The sequence below is a fragment of the Brachycentrus maculatus genome, unplaced genomic scaffold (genome assembly GCF_059751285.1).
Source record: "Brachycentrus maculatus isolate JH-2025_06_01 unplaced genomic scaffold, ASM5975128v1 h1tg000259l, whole genome shotgun sequence".
Lineage (NCBI taxonomy): Eukaryota > Metazoa > Arthropoda > Insecta > Trichoptera > Brachycentridae > Brachycentrus > Brachycentrus maculatus.
The window spans coordinates 977,701-1,004,723 of NW_028281010.1; the positions used below are offsets into that span (position 1 = coordinate 977,701).

Consider the following 27,023-nt stretch of genomic DNA (forward strand, 5'->3'; position numbering starts at 1 on the left):
CTTTATTTATTTTTAATACTGGCAATTCATATAATTATTTCTACTGGTCACACCAAAACATCTGCTTATTATTTTTCAAGTTTTTTTGTACATATTTTTTGTAATACGACATGTATGTTCAACTTTTGTAATAAAAATATTTGATTAAAAAATATGAAAAATAAGGACACGTAATAAAATTATTTGGATATGACTCATTCCATTTTGTCCCTTACTGCGGCCAATTGTTTAGTGATTGGATCAAACAATATGGCGTTATCTTGATCGTAAGCCACATGATACCTGTCTGACAGCTCTTATTGTGTCGTAATTAGCGCGTTTGGCTATAGCTAATGCCAGGGATCTGTGTTCGATTCCTTGAAAGTTTGAAATAATATTATTATTGACAATGAAGAGACAGAAAGAGCATAGTGTGATCATTTAATCTGGTCGATGACAGGTTATATGTACTGTAACTGCCCAATACTTCCATATTCCCTTTCCATAAATTTCTCGTCTGTGAGACATTTTTAATATTTTTACTTGTATATTTCGCCCCGCCAAACTAAGGAATCCAGCAAACTAAGGAAGGCGTGCTGAGATGGTTTGGACATGTGGAACGAATGAGCGAGGAAAGAATGGTAAATAAAATTTACGAAGCGAATGTAGTTGGAAAAAAAAGCAGAGGAAGACCGAGGAAAACTTGGCACGATCAGGTATGTCAAATACTTGAAATCGGTCGGGTCAGCAGTCGAAATAATCGGCGGGTATGTATGAGGAGATGCGTGAACGTGGAAGAGACGAAGAATGTTTGCAAATACAGGGTGGTATGGCGTTCTATTCTCTCTGCTTACCCCTGCGGGTAGCGTCGCGCGTAGTGATGACTAGATGGTTCGTTAGCCTTTAAAATAACGTCCGCGGCCCATCCATTTAAAACCTGCTTTCTAATGTTCACAACTGCTCTGGTCATTACCTGGGAGCAACAAAAAAAGGAATACTATAGAGGCCTTCAAATCTCCACATTCAATAATAGATCTTAAACTTATTACAGTAACGTCTATTTTCGCATGAAAAAATATTTGGTTAAGATGCCTTCATATACTTTATAACCATTACTTTAACACGCAAAAACCATACTTATTGTTACGCAATAACTACTATTTTTGTGTGTTATTTTATTGGCGCTTATGCTATTCTTGAACTGAAGGTCTCATAGACTTATTCAAAACCAGGTATATATTCTTAGGTAGGTACACATTTAAATAAGTTTTCTTGAAGTTGGCAACTGTGAGTAAAAATGTACAATCATTTATCTTATACATTTTTTACGATGTGTTATAATTTGATTACTTTTTTGCTCGAAGCATAAAATTTAGCATCCGATTGTTGTAATGTAGTGTAATTTTCGGCTGTAGGACGTTGTGTGTAGTTTGGAAAGGAACGAACTTCGCCAACTTGATCCATTGTGCTGGGATTTGTTTGAAAATATGTGACAGTTTGTGAATTATTTTACGGGGAATTCGACGTGAAAAAAATAGCCGACGCGTTTTTTAAAGTTTAAAATGGACTCCAGCGCAGTGTTGATCAATTTTCATTATTAATATCGTGTTATTTTGGTGTTTTGTCGCGGAAGCGGGATGCTGCGCGCCATGACAACACAGTCCCACATCTCAAAAGTGTTTTTAACAAGTTCAAATTGATATCTGAAGGAATTACGTGTGATTTAAACACGGTCCGAAGGTGCAGGGATTTAAACGCTGACTTACAAACGAGAAACAGGTTTGTTTAGAAGTTCCTTAATTTTTTTAATGACTTCCGACCCCAAAATATTTTGTTTGTCTATAATGTAACTTGTTGCTTGTTGTGGTTTGGAATTTTGTCCACGTGTTGCTGCACTCGTCCTAAGTTGCATTTTATTTTATTTAACTTATACACATCGCTCACTCCTTTCAACAACAAAAATATTCAGTTGTGCATGTTTTAGGAATGCACAGAAAATGTACTGTATCGCAGCAAAAGCGGCATATTTTTAACTTAATATTTACCCGCTACAGGGCATAAAATGTTGTTTTTGCATTTTGAAGAAAAGGTTTGTTTAATTATTTATTTTAAAGATACTAAATATTTTTCAAATGGAGAAAAAACCTTCAGGTTTTACCTAAAAAGATCTGTTGCACAGTAAAAAAGTTCAATAAGTGGCTTGATATTTATTTTGAAAACATTTTATTATATGTATTCTCAAACTTTATAAACTCCTGAAAAATCAAATTTATTGATTTATGACGTTGTTGAAAGGAGTGAGCGATATGTAAAATAATAAAAAATATTTAATTCAATTGGGAAAAAATATTTAAAAAGCTTAAAGTAGAGTGAATGGTGCTCTAAATTAGTTATAGCAGCAATATTAGTTATATTTTTAAGTAAAAACTTGGTAGCGAAAGCTAAACTGGCAGTGCACAACGGAGCTCTGGTTCCAATCCTAATGTATGGAAGTGAAACAAGTTGGAAGGATGAAAGTGAACTAAATGCAGTTGAAGTGCGATCCCTCAGACGAATGTGAACAACTTATTGAAAGAAAAAAAAATATAATATTCTTAGGGTGTTTTTTTAGAGGTATACGAATTCGAATTTCCCGCAATAAATTGATGGTGGCAACCGCCGTGTGGCATGTTGCGCCATCTTGTTGAAACCACAGCTCTGTCACGTCAATGCCATTCAACTGAGGTACGAAGAAGTCAGTAAACATGGTTCTGTTTGATTGACCGTAACATTCTGGCCGGCATCGTCTTTAAAAACATATGGACCAATGATTCCACCTGCTCATAAAGCACACCAAACAGTGACTTTTAATGGATGCAAGGGACTTCTGGGTTTTCTCCACTCCAATTCCGCTTATTGACATAGCCATTTAACCAAAAATGTGCCTCATCGGTGAACAAAATTTTGCGTTGAAAAAGAGGATCAATCTGAATATTGTTCTGGCCCGGTCGCCGAACCTACGACGCGCATAATGGTCATTCAGCCTATTCATGGTGAAATGACAAAACGTACTGGCTACAATTCTACTGTCAACTATCAAATTGACACTGTAGAAACAACGTTAATAATAATAATAATAAAATTGGATAACTTATATAGCGCCATTTTCGTAAAAAAATACCTCAAGGGCGCTTCACGGTGAATGAATTGGGGAAAATATTATGGTGGAAATGATTTAGAAAACAAATGTGTTTTTAGTCTTTTTCTAAAGATCATCTCACTCTCACTATTTCTAACCATTGGTGGAAGAGCATTCCACGCCGTCGGTCCTGCAACAGCAAAGGCACGCTCGCCAAATTTAGTGCGTTGCTTGCGAGCTGGTAAGATAACTTTGCCCATTGCAGATGTTGTAGCCGATCGAAGCGTGAGACGTCTATCAACCAATTCATCTGGAATACACAGCTCCTTAAGATACTCTGGAGCCATATTGTGTATTGATTTATACATGAGTAGGCAGAGTTTATACTCAACCCTTTCTGGAAAGCGTAACCAGTGGAGTTTGTGAAGTAGTGGGGTGATGTGACTGAATTTAGAAATTCCAAAAATTAGTCTCGCTGCTGCGTTTAACACTGATTGCAGTCGAGTCATTTTATTGTTTGGTAGACCCGTGTATATACCGTTACAATAATCTACTCTCGATATTACAAACGCATTTATTAATTGACGGGCAGCATCAACTGGCAGATTCTTGCGAATGCTTTTAATTTGCCTTAGCTGATAAAAACATGTACTTGTTGTTTTTCTAATTTGAGTCTCAAGGGAGAGATCAGAATCTAAGAACACGCCGAGCAGTTTGACGGCCGGTGTAGTGGTACTCTTTGGATTGAGTGATGTCGTGTTATCAATCAAATTCTGTCGTTTAGGTGTGGCTATCCAGAGATGTTCCGTTTTGGACGGGTTTAACGTCAGTCTGTTTTCAGCCATCCATTCTCCTATTCTCTCAATGCACTTATTAATAGAGTCAACAAGTTTATATTTTTCCTCCGGCCTACAATAAAAATAAATTTGAGTGTCATCCGCATAGCAGTGAGACCACAATCCGTGTGACTTTATAATATTTTCTATGTCTTTCGTATATAGAAGGTATAGAAGAGGACCTAGGACTGATCCCTGGGGTACACCAGTAGAGACGGAATGATAAGGGGATTTAACTTTTTGAAAAATGACTGAATATTCACGTTCTCGAAGGTATGAGCAAAACCATGCAAGTACTTTATCACAGATGCCGTATGTCTTCCTCAAGCGTTCCAGCAGAATATTGTGATCAACCGTGTCGAAAGCAGCACTCATATCCAAAAAGGAAACCAAAACAAGGTCACCAGCATCCACAGCAGTTATTATATCAGACAGTACTCTCACTACGCCTGTCTCTGTAGAGTGGTATCGCCTGTATGCCGATTGCCTCTCTGAAAACAACTTGCTATTTTCAACATACGTTGTCAGTCTATGGGCAACAATTTTCTCTATTATTTTTGATATGACAGGAAGGTTGGAAATTGGGCGGTAGCTTGAAAGGTCCTCGGAGTCCATCTGAGAATTTTTTATTAGTGGTGTAACGTTTGCTTTTTTCATGGCCCTTGGAACAATGCTTTTCTCCAGAGACATGTTTATAATATCTCTTATAAATGGAGCAATCTCGTTAACACATTCTTTCAAAAGCCATGTCGGTAGTGGGTCCAGTAAACACTGTTTATTGGGCAAAGCATTAATAAGTTTTGTTACCTCACTTATATTTGTGGACTCGAAAATTTTCAGATACTGCAAGGCATTACAGGAAATTGTTGGATTTTTAACCAATGATATTGCTTTCCGAATATTTTCGATTTTATTTTTGAAAAAAATAGCGAATTCGGAAGCAGTGGCTTGTGTGTTGATTTTAAGTTCACAATCTCCGCGGACAGATTGCAGACTTTGCCACAGGAGTTTCGGAGACGACCTATGTTCTCTAATTCTCGAACACCAATATGCAGATTGTTTTGATTGAATCAAAAATCTATTAGTGGTTTGTGCTTCGAGCCACTTTAAGCGATCTGAAACTAATAGCGTCTTTCTATATTTACGCTCAAAACGCCGTAGTTTTTGTTTTCCATGTCGACATTCCTCGTCAAACCATGCATCTGATTTCCTTTTACGAACGGTTTTCGTGGTTAAAGGCGCATGTTTGTCTATCAAGCTGAAAAGTACACCATTGTACAAATCAGCCAGCTGGTCGACATTCTTGGAACTACGATCAGTATCCAGACCAATTAAGTAGTTCGAGATATCGGTCTTAAATTTATTAATAACGTTGCTAGTTTAAAAACAAAACCTCTAAAAAAAACGCCTATATGAATTGAAAAAAATGCACAACCTTGAAGGAATCTCTAACAAGCTGCCCAAAATGCAACTTATACTTTCTTCTTCTTCTTACGATTTTAAAAATCGTGACGTCAGATCCGGTATTTATCGCTAGAGTGCCTAAAGCAGACATATCGGATTCTAGTAGTCAAAGGGCGTTTGTCCACTACACGGAATTACACGGAATTTTACCGTCCGGCACGTCAGTTAGCGTTTTAAAACGATGATTGTATATATATATATATATATATATATCCGCCTCCGTGGTGTAATGGTCAGCACGCTCGGCTACCGTTCTGGAGGTCCCGGGTTCGATTCCCAAGGGGGGTAAAATAAATATAAGTGATTTTTTCACTGTAATATTTATTCAATATTATTACCCTGGACTGGTACCTCAAGCAGAGGGCTGATCACCTTTCCTTCATGTGTTAACGATCAAGATAACACTGCGTGTATATGACGCAGTGCCCTATGCATCATTGGGGTGCGGATAAGGGTTTTATTATTAATTATATATATATTTTTTCATATTTACCTTCCCTATCTGCAGACAAGTTTCTAAAATAGACGCTTTGCGATTTATATATATTGGGTGCAGATAGTAAGCGCCCTTGGGGCGTTTGTGCACTTCACGGAATTTTACAGTCCGGCACGTCAGTTAGCATATAAAACGGATGATTGGCTTGTGCTTTTGTCCATCTTTCTTCGGATCGGAGCTCTTGACCGGTGCGTGAACACGTTGCGCGTAAATTCGATCGTAAAACCGTCGTTTTAAAACGCTAACTGACGTGCCGAACGGTGAGATTCTGTGTAATTATTGTATTTTGCACACCATATGAAAATGTGGTTTAAAAACGGGAAAATAGAGCCGCCATTAATTTAGCAATGTTACCTATATTAAAATAAGCCCATCGTTTCTGTGACGTCATTCGTTACCAACTTACGAAAGCAGCGTATTTACGAAGGTGAATTTTGCGAAAGAAAATGCTGAATGAAAATATTGATTGACGCAAAACGAGCCTTACACAATCCTATATAGGCTGAGTATGTTAAATAAGATATTCCTCCCTACTGATAGTGATCTATTAGTTACTGGTAAGTCGGTGGATTTGAATTTGAATTTTATTGAACGGCTAATGCCTTTAACATAATACATATATATATATATATATATATATATATATATATATATATATATATATATATATATATATATATATATATATATATATATATATATATATATATATATATATATATATATATATATATATATATATATATATTAAATTATAAAACCCTTATCCGCACCCCAATGGTGCATAGGGCACTGTCATATAAACGCAGTGTTATCTTGATCGTTTACACATGAAGGAAAGGTGATCAGCCCTCCGCTTCAGGTACCAGTCCAGGGTAATATTGAATAAATATTACAGTGAAAAAATCACTTATATTTATTTTACCCCCTTTGGGAATCGAACCCGGGACCTCCAGAACGGTAGCCGAGCGTACTGACCATTACACTACGGAGGCGGACATATACATATATACAGTATCTAATATAAAAAATAAAAAAAATCACCAATGAATACACTAAATACGCTAATTAAAAAGTTGTGTTGAGATGGTTGGACATGTAGAACGAATGAGTGAGGAAAGAACGGTAAAACAAATTTACGAGGCGAACGTTAGCGGGAAAAGAGGCAGAGGAAGACCGAGAAAAACATGGCACGATCAGGTATGCCAAATACTTGAAAGTGGTCAGGTTAGGAGTCGTAACAATCGGCGGGTATGTATGAGGAGATGCATGGACGTGGAAGAGGCGAAGAATGTTTGCAAGGACAGAGTGGTGTGGCGCTCTATTCTCTCTGCCTACCCCTGCGGGGAAGCGGCGTGATGGTTAGTTAGTTAGTTTTTTTTACTTATAATCCTAATCCGCACCCAATGGTGCATAGGGCACTGCATTGAATTGACGCAGTTTTATCTTGATCATTACTTACATGAAGGCAAGGTGATCACTTTTGCGCTTCAGGAACCGGTCCAGGGTAATATTAAATAAATATTACAGTGTAAAATCACTAATAATTATTTTCACCTCCCCTGGGAATCGAACCCGGGACCTCCAGCACGGTAGCTAAACACGCTGACCACGGAGGCGGACGAATACACTAATAGAGAAACAAAAGGACTTATATATAGAATAATAATAAAATAACAAATAGTAAAAAGCACTGGTCAATACACGTCTCCTTCACACACTATCAGCGAGCAGTAAGAGAGAGTGAAACACAGCGTTTACATTTATCCATTATAACATGGAGAAGGAATGCTGAGGAAGTACAGACTTCAAGGTGGATAACAATATCGTAGTCGTACAGGAGAAAGTGACCAACTAACATAACGTAACATGTTCAGGAGGGCCATTTAAGTCACTTTTGCTTGGCAACAAAATAAACATCAATGCAGTTAGTCATTTTTACCAAGTCAATATATTATACTTCCAAGTTTAAAATCCTTTGGGATGTTTTCAGGGCAATATTAAGCTAGTAAGATATCAAATAGTCAATGATCACGTTTTTGTAAAACAATGCACTTGGTCACTTTCTCCTGTATGACTACGATATATGAAATAAATCTAATATTTAACTTCGCCTTGCGTATTTTTTCACGTAACAATATGGCTGCCTTCAGCAGGTAGGCAGGTACCCTTTGTACTCCCTTTTTATGTTGTTTGAAGTGTAAAATCGTCTACCTGCCGAATTCGCGGTACTTTACGGCCGGCGGGTGTCTGCCTGAAGCAAATACCGAATTTGTAAAAGCGATATTGTGCATTGTGCGTTTGTCCTTTTTTCAGACCATTGTCGTCTCGACAATAGGGCTTGCAGTAGAAGTATAGGGATGCAGGCAAAAAAATGCGAAATGCAGTAGTATACTTGATGTATCAATGTTTTTCTGTACTTTTGATAGATCTATATTTATTTCGTTTTGAATATTGAAAGCATTAACTTTGTGGATCATATTGATATATTATTTCGAGAAATAAAAAGACTTTGTGTTTTGATCCACTCACATTTTTATTAACCAACTAGTTGCGGCAACAACCTGTTGCCCTCTTCAGGGTTTAATTTATGACTTTATATATGATTTATTAATATATATAATTTAAACCCTGAAGAGAAACTAGTTGGTTAATAAAAATGTGAGTGGATCAAAACACAAAGTCTTTTTATTTCTCGAAATAATATACTAAATTTATTTATTTATTTGTATGGAAAAGAAATAAGTACATTGGCGGGCTTATTGAGTTTTTTTCGGTCTTCCTCTGCTCCTTTTTCCAACTACATTCGCCTCATAAATTTGTATATATATATATATATATATATATATATATATATATATATATATATATATATATATATATATATATATATATATATATATATATATATATATATATATATATATATATATATATATATATATATATATATATATATATATATATATATATATATATATATATATATATATATATATATATATATATATATATATATATATATATATATATATATATATATATATATATATATATATATATATATATATATATATATATATATATATATATATATATATATATATATAAAATTTATTGATTTCATTTGATGAGGAATTTGCATCTGAGAGAGGTATGATTTGAAAGAGATGATGAGGAGTTTGGAGCATCAGGCCACTGATATGTTGCCATATGTTGCAGGGTATTGTGAGGTGATGTTGCGCGGATAGCGCGGCGGGATGTCGCGCCGGGCGCCGTGTGCTGACTGCGACCCCTCCACCGCCTCCACGGCTTCCGTCTCCAGCGACCTGCACAAGGTAACTCCTCCCTTTCCTTTCCCATGTACGCTCCCTGGCTGAGTCTCTAGGTCGGCTAATGCAAGTCAAAAGTGTGAGGAATGTTGGTGACGCAAAGGTGACAAAACATCCCGCAATCTAAAAAAGTCTCTCTTAAAAGGCAGTCACTCACATAGAGCTGCGTATGTTTTGAGTGTGTCCAAATACTTGTGCACAAAATCTGGATAATCTCCAATTATAGGATTAATTTTTCATATTATTTTTGACATCTCATCAAAGGTGAAGAAGAATATGGAAGTCTGGGCATTTACCGATTCTACCCATGATTGACAACCGCGATTGGAAGTTATATATACTTCAAAAAAATTCTGTATTTTCTGAGGCGTCTGAAGGTATCTTTGTCTGTTGCAGTACCATGTCGCCTGCACGTGCGGCGGGGCGCAGTATGCGGAGTGTGCCAGCGTAGGGGCCCCCTCGCCGGGCCCCGGGGCTCAGGGGGCGGCCCAGGGGAAGGACCGCCCCCCAGCACTGCCCCCACGCCCACCCCCCAGGCCCAGACCGAGACAAGGTAATAATAATAATTATCTTGGATGAAATATTGCTCACTCCTTTCAACAACGTCATATATCAAAAATCGTAAATTTTCAAATGTGCATGTTTTCGGAATGCCCAGAAAATGTACTATATCCCAGAAAAAGCAGCATATTTTTAACTTAATATTTACCCGCTACAGGGCAGAAAGTGTTGTTTTTGCATTTTGAAGTTTTTTTTTTTTAAATTCTTAATTTTTTGCAAATGGAGAAAAAACCTTCAGGATTTACCTAAAAAGATCTGTTGCACAGTAAAAAGTTCAATAAGTGGCTTGATATTTATTTTTAATACATTATTTCATATTTTCAAACTTAAAAATCATGTTTTTTGATATATGACGTTCTTGAAAGGATTGAGCGATATCTAGACTGTCCTTATTTTAAAACATGATTATTTTTTTTAACCCATAGGGCCTATTTTTTTCTACGTATTGTTATAAAACACTTGCCCAGCAAATTTCATAAAACTTTTTTTTCCTTTAAAATATTTTTTGCATTTCAAAATATCAGGTGTCCGCTGGCAGAGTTAGGATTTAAAAATTTAATAAAAAATAAACTGCAAGGGATAAATATTTATTTCAATAACTATTTCAAAGAAGAGAAGTGTGGATTTTATTTCTTAAATATTTTGCCTAAATGTAGACCATCACGTGGGACACACTCTTGGAATCTGGCCTCAGTATTCCGCGCCACTAGCTAGAGAAGTGACGTCGGGATGCCATTAACTTTGCAAACAATTTTTCTTTAGGGCGTCTGCGCCTGTTTGACCCGATAAATTGCACAATCTTCTTAAAATTTTGATTAAACCCTGATTCAGAAGTAGGCGATATCGTTGGCTTGCTTGTCTCATCACTTGTGTGTGCCTCAGGCGCTGCGGAGCCGGCGGCGCGCGCCGCGTCCGCGCCGGCCGGGCCGCGCAAGTACGTGTGGTGGTGCCTGGGCATGGGCGCGGCCGCGTGCCTGCTGGGCGGGCTGCTGCTGGCCGCCGCTGGCGTGCTGCGCGCGCACACCGACAGCCTGCAGCACCTGGAGACCATCCCCACGCCGGTGCCGGCTGCCATGGTGAGCTGAACCTTCCGCATACGCGGCGGTGAATGTGGCTTGAACTTTTTGCATGCTCAGTAGTGAATGTAGCTTGAACCTTTCGCATACTCAGTGGTGAATGTATCCTGAACCTTCCACATACCCGGTAGTGAATGTGAATCATTGACATCTTGAACCTTTCATATACTCAGTATACATATGTGGTGAATGTGTCTAGAACCTTTCAGATACATAGTCGTGAATGTATCTTATTGACACCTTGAACCTACCACATACTCGCTGGTGAATGTATCTTGAACCTTCCACATACTCAGTGGTGAATGTGTCTAGAACCTTCCACATACTCAGTGGAGAATGTATCTTGAACCTTCCACATGCTCAGTGGTAAATGTATCTTGAACCTTCCACATACTCTGTGGTGAATGTGTTTTGAACCTACCATATGTGGTAGGTTCTCAGTAGTGAATGTGTCTTAAACCTTCCACATACTCGGTGGTAAATGTATCTTGAACCTTTAGCATCATTGGTGAATGTGTCTAGAACCTTTTGCATACTCTGTAGTGAATGTGTCTCATTGACATCTTGAACCTTCCACATGTTCTGTTTTGAATGTGTCTTGAACCTTTAACATACTAGGTGGTGAATGTATCATGAACCTTTTACACACTCAGTTGTGAATGTATCTTGAACCTTCCTCATACTCAGTATAGAATGTATCTTGAACCTTCCACATACTCAGTGGTGAATGTATCTTGAACCTTTCATATACTTAGTAGTAAATGTATCTTATTGACACCTTGAACCTTCCACATACTCAGTAATGAATGAATCTCGTTGACATGTTGAACCTTTGATTTCCAGCTGGTCGCTACCGGACTATGCATCATGAGTCTGGCGAGAAGACGAAACCGCTATAGTTATTTGGTAATTATATACATACTTTTTATTTAAAAAAATATACATATCTCACTAAAATATACCAACTTATGAGAATATACCAGTTATTATTCAGACCTGACGATGGAAGTTTAGCTTCCGAAACTAGTAGTCTTTAATAAAACTCAAGTGGTATAAAAACAAGTGTTTCTTTAATCACTGTAGAATATACCAATGTGGATGAGAATGTTATATTAGTAATATGTTGTTCTGTTTTTAGATCAAGGTGGTGGGAGCGTGCTGTCTCGTATGCGCGCTGACGTGTGTGCTGGTTACCATTACGACCACGGTTATTCACATGAACAGGTATGTTGTTGGTTTCCATCCAATTTGATTTGTAAAACATACAATTTGTTTTGTAAAACATCCAAATTGGGTTGTTAAACGTCCATTTTGATTTGTGAAACATTAAATTTGGTTTGTAAAACATCCAGTTTGGTTTGCAAAACATCTAATTTGGTTTATTTAACATCCATTTTGATTTGTAAAACATCCAATTTGTTTTGTAAAACATCCAATTTGGTTTATTTAACATCCATTTTGATATGTAAAACATCCAATTTGTTTTGTAAAATATCCAATTTGGTTTGTTTCATTCATTTTGATTTGTAAAACATTAAATTTGGTTTGTAAAACATCCAGTTTGGTTTGTAAAACATTCAATTTGGTTTATTTAACATCCATTTTGATATGAATAACATCCAATTTGTTTTGTAAAACATCCAATTTGGTTTATTTAACATCCATTTTGATATGTAAAACATCCAATTTGTTTTGTAAAATATCCAATTTGGTTTGTTTCATTCATTTTGATTTGTAAAACATACAATTTGGTTTGTAAAACATCCAATTTGGTTTGTAAAACATCCAATTTGGTTTGTTAAAGGTCCATTATGATTTGTTTTGAAGGTATCCAATTTTGTTTGTAAAACATCCAATTTCGTTTGTTAAAGATCCATTTTGATTTGTTTTGAAGGTATCCAATTTGGTTTGTAAAACATCCAATTTGGTTTGTAAAACTTCTAATTTGGTTTGATAAACATCCGTTCAAAAACCTGTAGGTATATATTTTATTATTATTATATATTTCAGGTTGCAGACGCTACGAAAGTGTGTCTACACAGAGAAGACCAGAACTTGTACCTGCTACTCCGGACTTGATGGGCAGACGCCTGAAGATGAAGAAGGTAGGTTGGGTTAGGTTAGGTTCTACTCCTGACTCCTGAAGATGTGGGACCATTCCCAAGAGATTTCTCATGGCGGACAGCGTGCTTCTTGACAGATCACATAGCATTTTTAATATCCTAATTGCTCCACAACCATTGTGAAATTAAACATATTAAATAATTTCTCCCATTTTCTTTCTTTTCCATTTAAACAGCGGATTTAAATGAATTGGTACTGTTTTAGGTGTCAAATGCGTGTTTGAAGCGGTCGTAGACTGTGGCACTGTACACGGAGCATTGTACAAGAGTCTCGGCGTCGTGTTTGGACTATCGGTTGCGGGAGTGCTAGTCTGCATATGCTCTGCCATGCTGGCCTACCAGCTGCTCAGGTAACAAAGTTTTTAAAAATTGTTTCTATGCAAAACTAACTAACCACTTCTAATTCTCTCTGGAGTGGTGCATGAGGGATGAGAGTTGGAAGAGGAGTATTTTGCGTGTCTTACGCGCCGTCTGATTTCCAGCCACGAGCGCAAGAAGATGTACTGGGAGCAGTTGGAGCTGCGCTGCCGATCACTGTACCGACCCGCCGGCAACGCCGCCGCGGTCCAGTCGGGCAGTCCTGCCCGACCGCACTCCCAGCAACCTCAGGTAGGGCTTTTGCCTAGAATTTTCACTCATGAATTACATGAAATTATTCATTCATTCAAACCCTTGTCCGCACCCCAATGGTGCATAGGGCACTGCGTCATATAAACACAGTGTTATCTTGATCGTTTACACATGAAGGAAAGGTGATCAGCCCTCCGCTTTAGGTACCAGTCCAGGGTAATATTGAATAAATATTAGAGTGAAAAAATCACTTATATTTATTTGACCCCCCCCTGGGAATCGAACCCGGGACATCCAGAACGGTAGCCGAGCATGCTGACCATTACACTACGGAGGCGGAGAGATATTTTATAATACCTTCATGTAATACATTGTTATACTACGGAGGAATACAAAAATTGTGAGCCCGTATCTATTATATTTTATATTGATATTCTCATTTGAAAAGTTGAGTTGTAGTCAATACATATCACCGGGAGGGGAAGGTTCACCCTTTCCGCAAACAATGTGTTATTGTCATGATTGAATCTCGTTCACCAGGTTTGCGGGGAGTGTTGCGCCGAGTGCCGTGCTGCTGCAGCCGTGACCTGGGACCTCCAGCACCGGATTTGGGCCTCGGGTAAATATCAACTCCTCGCCTCGGAGCCGGAGAAGTCTTCCAGAAGCGAAGCATGGAAGGATCGAAGTAGACTGAATGGCATCATTCGGAGGAATGTGTGCAAGGAAAGTGACAGCTAACTGTTGCGGTATTGACGTGTCAGCTATCCGCACCCAAATGGTGCATAGGGCACTGCATTATATTGCCGATAGTAGAGAAGACCTGCAGGAGCCGGTGACAAGGGTGTATAGTGTGTGCAAGGGAAAATGGTTTGCTGTTGAATATTATTGTTGTATATATTTTGCACACTAACACTTGCACAATGCTGCACTGACCAATGCTTCGTGTTAAAGGGGTAAAACAGGGATGTGCGATGTCACCGCAGCTGTTTAATGTACACGTGGATAATGGAATGGAATGAATTGTCTGACAGTCTGTTGCCTTTTGTATGCCGACGATGCAGTGCTTCTTGCCGATGGTAGAGAAGACTTGCAGGAGCCGGTGACAAAGGTGTATAAAGTGTGCAAGGAAAGGGATTTGCTGATGAATGTGCGGCAAATCCTAAGCTAGTGTTTTTGAAAGAGATGGACGTAGATCAGGGTGGAAAATAGCAGTAATGGGAGAAATCGTATGTAGGTCTGGGTATAAAATAGAGTCTCCGCATTTTGGTTTAATGTTTTAAAAGGTGTAAAACAGGGATGTGTAATGTCACCGTGACTGTTTAAAGTATGCATGGATAATTAAATTGGAGCTGGAAGGAATTATCTGTCTGTTGGCTTTTGTATGCTGACGATGCTGTGCTTCTTGCTGATAGCAAAGAAGACCTGCAGGAGCTGGTGACAAGGGTGTATAGTGTGTGCAAGGGAAGTGATTAGCTGTTGCGATATTGATATTAACCTTTTAAACGCGTTAACTTTGTTCCTAAGAGACGCTCGTGCGCGGCTGTATTTCGCCGTTTTTTAAATGATTACTTTTATCATGTATTTAGTTATGAAACGATTTATTTTCCTAAACAAAAACGTTCAATGGGATTCATTGTGCCTTTTTGGTACTCTATAATACACGTGTGTCACATTATTCTTGAAATATATTGTAATATAAACAAATTAGATCGTAACATAAATAAATCAAAGCACGCATCGTGTGTCACTCTTACCCACTGGCCATGCGTAGCGTCGAGAGTGAGACAGATATAGGGCATGATTATGGCGCGGACTAATTACCGACCGCAAGAAAAATCAGGGATCTGTTGTTTTATTTATCCTTGTGATATTACAAATTATTAGTCAGATATTTCAACAGATGTCATAAGGCCGAGGATTGACGTATTATTTTATCCAAAGTTCCACACCATGAAAAAATCCCTCCAACTTGAACTGAGGTTCGAAACTTGGAGCAAAGTGAAAACACAAACGCTTATGTCAGCCGCGTATGGGGCATGTCTTGTAAAAACACAAACGGTTATGCGAGCCGCGTGGATCCGGTTAATTAAAATCAAATAAATTTATTAAAAAATTAACATATACATACATATCATTTAAGGCGTATGTATTAAAAACATTAAACAGACTGAATGCGATCCCTCAGACTAATGTATGGCAAAACGATGCATGATAGATATTCAAATGGCAGCCAGGGCAGCATTGTGTACGGTTATTACAACACTTTACTTGTGGATTCCAGGTCGCGTGGGAAACCTCTATTCTCCGAATCCGGGAACAGGTCGAAGAGTGTCTCCTTGGAGCTGGTTCCCGTGGCCGAGGAACTCCAATCAGAGGTATAAACCATTCCTCTTTGTCTCTGTTTAGATGCCCTTGTATATGTATATTTATTTATTTATTTAAACTTCATGTACAGAAAATAAATAAGTACATTGGCGGGCTTATTGCTAAAAAGCAATATCTTCCAGCCAAACAAAAACAGACTAGTGATATTGGTCAAAACGTTTGATACCATATATATTAGGGGGTTGAATTAATTCTCGCCGTTTTTTGTAGTATTTTAAATTGAAAATATTTTTTTTTTAAAAGTAAAGTTTTATTCAAAATATTGCCCTTCTTTTTCAATTACTTTTGCCCATCTTTCAAGTAAAATCCTAATGCCTCTGTAAAAAAAAAACCTTTTCTTTTGAAGCAATCCAATTTGTTACCCATAATTGAACTTCATGGTAACTACGGAAGAGTTTGCCAGATAGACCATGCTGCATAGACCGAAAAAGATGGTAATCTGATGGGGCGATGTCAGGGGAGTAGGGCGGGTGGGGTAAAACTTCCCAACCAAAAGAATTAACTTGATTAGTTGTTCCTTGTAGCGCTCTGCTGTAACTGTTTCACCTGCTTTGAGAAGCTCAAAGAAAATGACACCTTGTTGATCCCACCAAATGCAGAGCATTGCTTTTGACCCATGAATATTGCGTTTTGGTGTGCTTGCGTTGGCAGGAAGACTCTGGCCTGGTAACTGAGGTTCGAAACATGGAGCAAAGTGAAAACACATACGCTTATGTCAGCCGCGTGGATCTGGTTAAAAACAGGCCGCAAGGCCTATAATAATAATAAGAAGAAGAAGGAATATGTATATCTGGATGTGTTGTGATTACAGGGTGGGGGGCAGCTCTTCCGGGGACAGCGCGTACGGCTTCGGGGCCAACTCTCCGGGGGGCTATTGGCAGTTGGGCCCACCGCCCCCATACACGCCACACCACAGGTCAGTCACTCCACTATGCAATAGTTTAGAGACTATATATTGAAAGCTGTCCCACTGCATGCCCAGATCTGATACAGAAGCATCTAGGCTTCCTGACAGATCAGCTCTTGCTAAGAAATTTTTTTTTTGAACTATGTTGTGAAATTTATTGAAAATGTGAAACAATATAAAATTGTATCCCGATTTTACTGTGAATTTACATTTAAAAGCTTTCAATATACCTGTCACTGCCAATCTAAATAAATACAAGATTGTAAGTCCATCACCAAATTTTCTAGAAGTACCCTGGTGTAGGCAGTGAAAGAGATTAGTATTTAGTTCAATTAGTCAGCTAGATCCGATTCTGACCCGACACTGGCCGGTACACAGACGCCCACAACCCCGACCAGCAGAGCAGACAGTCACGGAACAGTGCAAAGACATTAACAGAGGTCAATCATCGCATTAGCACTCAACCATTATCGACACTCTATTTCGGATCCCTTTCACAAGTAGTTTAGAGACTAGAAGGAATGTGTATTTGAATACTTGTCTCACAGTATGTGCCCAGCTGGCACATACTGTGAGACAAGCGCGTCTGATACTATTCAAGCCGGCACAGTCTGTGCACCAAGGGCAATGCTGGTACTTTTTATTTATTTATTTAAACATGTACAGAAAATGAATAAGTACTATTTAAGCCGACGCAGACTGTGTGCCAAGGGCGCTTCTGGCACAATCCAAGCTGGCACACACTATGTGCCAACCGAGTTATCTTTTCGCTACGCACTTAGTCACATTCGGTCGCATTCCGCAGGTATCTTCATCAGCACTTGCAGCAGATGAGCCACCACCAGCACGCCAGCCAACTCAGCCAACCGAGGCGGGCTTGCCAGCACAGGCAGACAGGTACGCCAACATAATATTGCTCCGAATGGTCGGGGTATATATGAGCACATGATGTCTCAACACTTAACACAGACGAAACATCTCTCAGATGCATCTTCTCTCATATGTAATATAAACAACAGCCTATGACCGGTCATAAGCCCTGTAAATGCCCAGACTTCCATATCCTTTGTCATCTATGTTAATATGTCAAAAATGTAAAAAATAATCCAGATTTGTGAACAAGTATTTAATCACACTACGAATGTTGTGAATATATAATATAAGGATTCGGACCTCTCATACAAATAAAAAGTCTCTGCTTAATAAAAAGCTTGTCTAATCCCACCATAGATGTCTCTAGTGAAGTCAAGCACTGTATTTTGAGTTGGATCAATATATGTATCTAGAAGTTCTGGAGGTTCCGGGTTCGATTCCCATGGGAGGGTCAAATAAATATAAGTGATTTTTTCACTCTAATATTTATTCAATACTACCCTGGACTGCTACCTGAAGCGGAGGGCTGATCACCTTTCCTTCATGTGTTAACGATCAAGATAACACTGCGTTTATATGATGCAGTGCCCTATGCACCATTGGAGTGCGGATAAGGGTTCGAATGAAATTTTTTAATTAAAAATGGATAGATTTTACCACAAAGTGACTTGGATCTATTAATTCCGTATTCTTCTTCATCTATGTTGAGATGTCTTTATTCTGTCTATGCTGTGCTGGATAAGGAATGCGGTGTGTCTGTTCTAGTTTCCGAAGACTTCTCCGAGGAGGTGGAGGACGCCCACCAGCACACGTGCCAGAAATACCAGCATCCAGGTATTACACGGGTCTTAATGGATCTTTGTCAGACGGGAGGAATATCTAATTAACACACTCAACCTATAAAGGATTGTATTAGACTCGTGAAGTGTTTATAACAGCCGATATAATCAATATTTTCATTAATTTTCTTTTGGAAAATTCACCTTCATGAGTTGGTAACGAATGACGACACAGGAACGAATCCACACTACTACTATTACGGCTCTATAAAGCAGATACATAAAGGGATACGCCCCATAACACACCCGATGACGTTAAATTTGATGACGTATAGCGGTGTCCGTTTTTCGTTTTATTAAAATATGTAAAGTTTAAACTTTCATATCTCCCTTAGTTCCCTACAGATAAGAATTTTACCGATAGTCTTGTGATTTTTCATTCTAATATTTATTCAATATTATTACCCTGGACTGGTTGCAAGTGCAAGGTTGATCACCTCTCCTTTGTGCATTAAATGATCAAGATAACACTGCGTTTATATGATGCAGTGCCCCATGCACCATTGGGGTGCGGATATGGGTTTGAAGAAGATGAGAAGAAGGGTACCCGAAGCGCAAGGTTGATCACCTCTCCTTTGTGCATTTAATGATCAAGATGACACTGCTTCTATATAATGCAGTGCCCTATGCACCATTGGGTGTGGATATGGGCTAGAGGATGAAGATCTCGGATAGAGATTGGCCTAACACGGAGCGCTCCATCGCTCTCTGCGCCACTTGAGGTTGGCGAACGGCCTGTTTGGTGAGGGCCCGTGTCGGAACACACTGCCTAACCGTTACTAAGTTCCGATCTGGGCCTTACAGTGACCCCATCCAGCCCTGTAACGCTGTGTTCCAACGTTGTGTTGACTGATTCCAGTGGCGGATGGAGTCGAGGAGACGGTGCTGCAGGGCGAGGAGAACCTGGCCTTCCAGTGCGAGAAGCAAGCTAACCAGAGGTACTCCATCCTTCAGCTGATACACACACATGCACACACACACATATATACGTATATATATTTATTTATAATTTTTTTTGTTGCAGGCAAGCACAGGGTCGAAGCGGAGGTTCTGAATTATACTTTGCTGATGTCTCCAGCTGTTGCAATGTCTCTCTCAAGGTAAAATATGTATTAGGTTGATGGATTTCAAGTAAACAAAAAAGTTTTTTTTGGTTTTTTTAATATCATATATCGCTCACTCCTTTCAAGAACGTCATAAATCAAAAATTGACAACTTTCAGTTGTGCATGTTTTCGGAATGCCCAGGAAATGTACTACATCCCAGCGAAATCGGCATATTTTTAACTTAATATTTACCCGCTACACGGCAGAAAGTGTTGTTTTTGCATTCTGAAGAAAAGGTATTGTTTAATTATTTTTCTAAATATACTAAATATTCTTCAAATGGAGAAAAAAAACCTTCAGGTTTTACCTTAAAAGATCTGTTGCACAGTAAAAAGTTCAATGAGTGGCTTGATATGAATTTTTAATACATTTTATTGTATTTTTAAACTTTGAAAACGATCTCCTGGAAAGTCTAGTTTTTTGATGTATGACGTTGTTGAAAGGAGTGAGCGATATATGTATTCCGCTATTCCTCAGTCCGCGAGTTAGCGGAGGACTAATCATTGTCTTTTATTGTCAAGGCGATGGAGTACTGCGGCGCCGGACGAGGGGTGGAGTCCCCGGGGGACTCCTCCTCCGAGTCGGAGGGGCAGAGCCACCTGCGGGGGCCCCGTCACAAGCACCGACAAGGTATCTAACCTAACCTAACCTAACCTATATATAGAATAAAATAAAAACTATGTAATTTTTTCCACATGAAGTTTATTTGACCAGCAAACGGGTTCCATCGTAACCGACATCAGCAGACTGGTGACCAGTTGTTATTTAATTCTATAACCTACTACTACTACTACTACTACCATCACGCCGTTTCTCCGCAGGGGTAGGCAGAGAGGATGGAATGCCACACTCTTCTGTCCTGATATACACTCCTCGCCTCCTTCACATCCATACATCTATTCATACATGCCCTCCGATTACGCAGACTTTTGACACCGCCAGATTTTAAGTTCTGATTGATCTGATGGTGCCAAGTCTTTTTCGGTCGTCCACGTTCTGTTTTCCCTCTCACATTCGCCACATATATTTTCTTAGTCATTCTCTCGTTATCCATTCGCTCCACATGTCCATACCACCGCAAAGAACTCTTCCTAATCTTTTCAATTATTCCTCGTTCAGCCTTACATTCCTTTCTTATATCGTCGTTTTTAATTCTGTCATACAATGATTTTCTACACATTCGTCTGAGGGAGCGCATTTCAACAGCGTTCACTCTGCTTTCATCCTTCTTTATAACCTAATATAATATTTTGAATATTTAAAGCACTAACTTTGTGGATCATTGTAATATATTATGTATTTGGAGAAATAAAATAACTTTGTGTTTTGATCCACTCACAGTTTTTATTAAAAACCAATTAGTTTCGGCAACAACCTGTTGCACTCTTCAGGGTTTGTTTTATAACTAATTCTTTGTACAACTAATGTTTTATAACTAACATGTCTTTTAAGTTATAAAACAAACCCTGAAGAAGGTGTGGTAACACCGTTGGGTTGTCGCGCTGACTGCTGAGCCGCGAGAACTGCTTGGGTCGTTGACGCGAACAGACGTTTTATTTAGATATTAACTTTACTTGAATCAGCTAATGACAAATAATTTACAATATATGGAGTCAATATATAGAATCGCATTTATTTTAATAAACCAAAGGAACCAACTGTAAGTACATCATTTTGTTTTCATTCTGTGCACCACTCCCTTACATTAACAAATACCATCACGTGATTACAAAACACGGCAACACGCCGCTCCCAAAATAGCTGTTCCCGAAACCAATAGCTATAAAGGTTGGCTAAACAGCTATAAGGGCAACATAATTTTATATTGTCTAACACTGTCAGTTGTAATCGGCCTTGCTGGTTATTGCTATCGAAATGTGTGCATAGAAGCCTCGATTAAAATGCGGCGATGCTTGTGTTGATGGACGGTTGCGTAATGTTTGCAGGCATGGCGGCCTGCAGCCAGAGTCCCGGCAGGGGCAGGCAGAGAAACCCGGGCCCGCAGAGGGAGAGGGACCGCTGCGACGCCGGCCCGGGGATGGGCTGCCACTCGGCGCTGCACGCCGGCACTCTGCAGTACCCGGAGCGCGAGGACGACGTCTGCCAGGACCCCTCCGGCTCCTTCCGCTGCACCAACCCCGACTGCGCCAAGAGGGTCGAAGAGGAAGAAGGGGTCTGTCACTTGGGGGACTTCGATGCTTGTCCCAATGGTTTCGGGAGGAGCAGAGAGCTTCGTGCTAGCTTTATGTGTGCTAGTGGCAATTGTGTAGGCCTCCCGAGCCCCCCGAACCCCCTCAGCGCTAGCCGGAGGGAGGAGGGCTACCGCCGGAGAATCTCCGACGAAGCGTTCGCCGCACAGTCCTCCGTGGACGGCTCTCGAGTCTCGTACAAGCGCAAGGCCATCGATGAGAGCATGATCAACGAAAGCGCTACGAGAAGGCGGGTTATCGAAGACGCCATGAACAACTCCCTGGACGCGATGGATGAACTGGCTTCCGCCCGCAGATCCGCGCTAGAAGACTCCATCTTGAACTGCTCCGTCAACCAAACCATCGCTAGTTTGCGGATGAAAGACGATGCGGACCAGATTATGAAGCGGAAACCTATCGACGAATCCATGATTGACGATACTCTTTCCTTTTCTCCGATCAGGCGCAAATTGGACGATTCCAAGATTGATCAGAATCCCTCGCCTTTGCGGAGACGCGTTTTGGACGATTTGAACGCGTCGCTCGCTTCCATACGTCGCAAGAACCTTGACGACTCATTGGAGGAGCCTGATGCATCTTCGTCACCGCTGCACGGTAGAACGATAGAAGACCAGCTCCGCAAGAAAGGGCGGGAGGACTCCGCGAGCGAAGACGGGGAAGTCAATTCTCCGCTGCGCAGAAGACCTTCCCAAGACAAAACCAACCAGGACAATGTCTCGCTCACGAAGAAGGCGATAGAGGACTGCAACGAGCTGCTGCGGGCCAAGGCCATCGAGGAGCTGATGGACCAGAGGCGCGCCAAGGGCAAGGCGCCGCCGGACTTCGGCCACTTCACAGCAGGCGGCGGCGGCCGCCGCGGCGTGTGCCTCGGGCCCGACCTGCGCTACGAGCCCGTGCAGGCCTTCGCGGGCGCCCTGGACGGCTGCGAAGTGGAGGAGGGCGCGACCGGCAACCCGGTGCACCTGCGCTGCTGCAGCGACAGCAACACCATGGACTCCGGATGGCAATCGGGCTCCGAGAAACACATCACTGACTAAAAAAAAACTTTTCAAACCCTTATCCGCACCCCAATGGTGCATAGAGCACTGCGTCATATAAACGCGCGCCTCACACGCGCATACCATTGTCTTCTTCGTTGAGCAACGTTTGTGCTGCGTATGTGTCGCTATTACGTTTAACAGATGGCGCTGCCATCAAACAAACAAAAAAAAAAACTTTAAATTAAAAAAAATCTTTATCGTATTTCTGGCGATGTATCTAAATTTCAAAGCAATCCGTGAATCAATTAAGGAGAATTGAGATTTGGAACAAACAAACACTTATATTTTTATTTATATAGATGAGTATTTGTATGTGTATGTCTGTATTTATTGATATAGAACCTGTGTTAGATACCCCCTTTGCGCTTAGCAATACGCCATCTCCTATACATTTATCGATTTGACATCAACTTTGTGGAATACAATTTAAATGTAAAAATAAAACAATTGTATAGTACTACTTTTGAGTTTATTCATGTAAACTGGTCAGTTTTGAGAACTACAGATGTTCTCATAATTCAAACCCCTTGTATTTTGATAACTATGGATGATATTATAATACAAACAATTGTATTATGATAACTATGGATGTTCTCATGATACAAACAATTTGTATTATCACGTGTTGTGAGAACCATGCATAGTTCTCAAAACTAATCGTGTATACATGAATAAACTCAAAACCAGTCTTATGCAAGTTTTTTATAGTGTTTTCAATATTGGACTGAGTTGATACAAATTGATATATATTTATATGAACAAATTAGATATTAAGAATCGTTTTAATATTCATTTTTTTGACATCTCAACATAAATGAAGATTATATGCAAGTCTGGGCTCATGACTTGTCATTGGCTGGCTTAGTGATCACGTTACACACGTGCAACATTCAACCATTCTACCCGTGATTGGCAACCACACTACTCAAATTTTTGACTTTTATTTTGACCCACCTGGGAATCGAACCCGGCACCTCCAGCGCGGTAGCTAATTGTGCCAACCACTACACTACGGAGGCGGACGTTGGGATTTTATTATCGCCGATTGTAAAATATTAGATAATTTATTTAGGTTAAGATGATCGTAGAAAATTATACAATTTAGTTTAACTTGGTTTAAGCGGCCTCGTAAATTAGGAACGACTAGGTTGTTGTTGTCTCGTAAATAAGCAATAACTCGGTTAAAGCAATCTCGTAAATCAATTAATACTCGGTTATAGTGACCTCATATCAACTACAACTAAGATGTAGGGGTCAAACAGATTAGATAACTCGGTAACAGTAGGTTCGTAGATCAACGACAACTATGTCACAGCAATCTCAGATCAATGATGATTCAGTTATAGCGGCATCGCAAATCAGCGACAACTCGGTTACAGAGGCTTTGTAGATAAACGAAAACTCAGTATATCTGCAATGATAGCAACCTTGTAGATCAGCAATTCGGTTGTAGGTTTTGCTCAACTGATAACTTGGTTATAGTGACCTCGTAGTTCAGTAACTACTCGGTTACGGTAGCTTTGTCAATCGGCAATTCTGTTACGGTAACCTTGTAGATCAGCAATAACTTGATTATGGCAACCTTGTATTTACAACACGACTAGTTTGGAGAACTACAAATGTTCTCATAACGCAAACAATTTGTATTATCGTCTGTTATATTTCGTGTGGGTTTGAACAAATGTAGTTCTCAAAACTAATCAGTTTACATGAATAAACTCAACCAGTCTTATACAAGTATTTTATTTTTAAATATTTTTCCGTATTGGACGGAGTTGATAAAAAAATTATGTATATTTATATGAACAAATTAGATATTAAGAATCCATTTAAAATACATTATTTTGACATCTCAACATAGATGAAGAAGATATGGAAATCCGGGTAAATAACCGGCTAATGACCTGTCACAGGCTGGTTAAATGATCGCTTTACATTTTACATATATTTTACACATACATTTTGTAAATGTGAAGAAAGAAAAGGGTTTTTATGATGTATCTTTTTGACCTCGGCTGTCATGTTGAATTTGACCTTGTTAGAATTGTAACTCTTGCCAAATGTGACCTGATCCGATATTTTCATACAAATCCATAATGACGAAGTCACTTGTAATTTTTAATGTATTCTTGACATATCGCTCACTCCTTTCAACAACATCACATATCAAATAACTTGATCTTTCAGGAGATCGTTTTTAAAGTTTAAAAATGTAATAAAATGTATTAAAAATAAATACTAAGCCACTTATTGAACTTTTTACTGTGCAACAGATATCTTTTGGTAAAACCTGAATGTTTTTTCTCCATTTGAAAAATATTTAGTATATTTAAAAAAATAATTAAACAATACCTTTTCTTCAAAATGCAAAAACAACACTTTAAACGGTAAATATTAAGTTAAAAATATGCCGCTTTTGCTGGGATATAGTACATTTTCTGGGCATTCCGAAAACATGCACAACTGAAAATTGTCGATTTTTGATATATCGCTCACCCCTTTCAAGAACGTCATAAATCAAAATTTGTCAATTTTCAGTTTTGCATGATTTCGGAATGCCCAGAAAATGTACTATATCCCAGCAAAAGCGGCATATTTTTAACTAAATATTTACCCGCTACAGGGCAAAAATGTTGTTTCTGTATTTTTAAGAAAATGTATTGTTTAATTATTTTTTTAAATAAAGTAAATATTTTTCAAATGGAGAAAAACCTTCAGGTTTTACCTAAAAAATCTGTTGCACAGTAAAACGTTCAATAAGAGGCTTGATATTTATTTTTAATACATTGTGTTATATTTTCATACTTTAAAAACGTTCTCCTGTAAAATCAAGTTTTTTTATTTATGACGTTGTTGAAAGGAGTGAGCGATATTAGAAACATATTCCTAAAATTATGCATTTATTTACAACGTTATACACCCATACCTCGCTTTACGGCCTAGATACGTTCAAAGAAACTTGGCCGCAATACGAAAAGCCGCATAAGGATCAATCGTTCTAATACAAATTCATACAAATTCAATGGGATCGGTTCCAAATTTGTTAAATATGTCTTCTTCTTCTTCTTCTTTTTGTAGATCCTAGGGATCTGTTTGTGCCTCCGCTTGTAGCTCTTGGTATGTTGACTCCCAGCTGCCTTTCCATCTTTTCGGGGGTCTGCCTGGGGGTCTGCGTCCTTCAGGGTTGCCTTGGAGGGCGATACGTGGAAGTCTGTCTTCTGACATTCTGTTTATATGTTCCTTCCAGTATCGCCTTTGTTGTCGTCCCCGCCTTTACGATATCCTCCGTCTTACACATGCTCCGGATGCCGGTATTTCTAACTAACTAACTAACCATCACGCCGCTTCTCCGCAGGGGTAGGCAGAGAGAATCGAACGCCACACCACTCTGTCTTTGCAAACATTCTTTGCCTCTTCTACATTCATGCATCCCCTCATACATACCCGACGATTATTACGACTCCTGACCCGGCCGCTTTCAAGTATTTGACATACCTGATTGTGCCAAGTTTTCCTCGGTCGTCCTCTTCGTCTTCGTTCAGTATTTCTTACTCAGTTAAATATGTAACATGGTTTATCATTCAAAATGCATTTTATCTTTTTATTTAATTTGAATAAAAAAAATACATAATAAGTACACACATTTTTACATAAAATAAACAACTTTATGTTACATAAAGTACGTGTATGTAGTACATATTATTTTTTGACATCTCATCAAGGATGAAGAAGAATATGGAAGTCTGTACATTTATGGGGCTGACGACCTTCATAGCCTGGATCACTCAAGTGATCACTTTACACACCTGTAACATTCACCAATTCTACCCATTATTGACGACAACCACACCACTCAAATTCTTGGAACTTCTACATATATGAACCAATTTTAAAACATTGTTCTTGAATCACTAGAACTTCACTAGAGACATCTATTGGTGAGATGAATAATATGAAAAATACTATAGTTGGAGATAATCCAGAAGATTTGTGAATAAGTATTTGGACATACTCAAAATGTTGTTAATTGAAGAGGGACATTATAAAGAGTGGCCGTATAGCGAGGCATGGGTATATATAAATATATATATATATATATATATATATA

At 39.1% G+C, this 27,023-nt stretch overlaps 1 protein-coding gene across 1 annotated transcript; it reads left to right on the forward strand.

Annotated features, from left to right (window-relative positions):
* The first annotated feature begins 1,390 nt into the window (after positions 1-1,390).
* Positions 1,391-26,981, forward strand: LOC148305887 (uncharacterized). The gene is made up of 18 exons (XM_088265962.1): positions 1,391-1,758; positions 9,116-9,231; positions 9,622-9,778; positions 10,669-10,862; positions 11,706-11,768; positions 12,001-12,086; positions 12,873-12,967; positions 13,191-13,335; positions 13,468-13,594; positions 14,096-14,174; positions 15,837-15,930; positions 16,752-16,856; positions 17,653-17,744; positions 18,486-18,554; positions 19,419-19,497; positions 19,584-19,659; positions 20,187-20,295; positions 21,612-26,981. The coding sequence occupies exons 2-18, from the start codon at positions 9,154-9,156 to the stop codon at positions 22,910-22,912; spliced, it is 2,949 nt and encodes a 982-aa protein (XP_088122088.1). The 5' UTR covers positions 1,391-1,758; positions 9,116-9,153; the 3' UTR covers positions 22,913-26,981.
* The last annotated feature ends 42 nt before the right edge of the window (positions 26,982-27,023 follow it).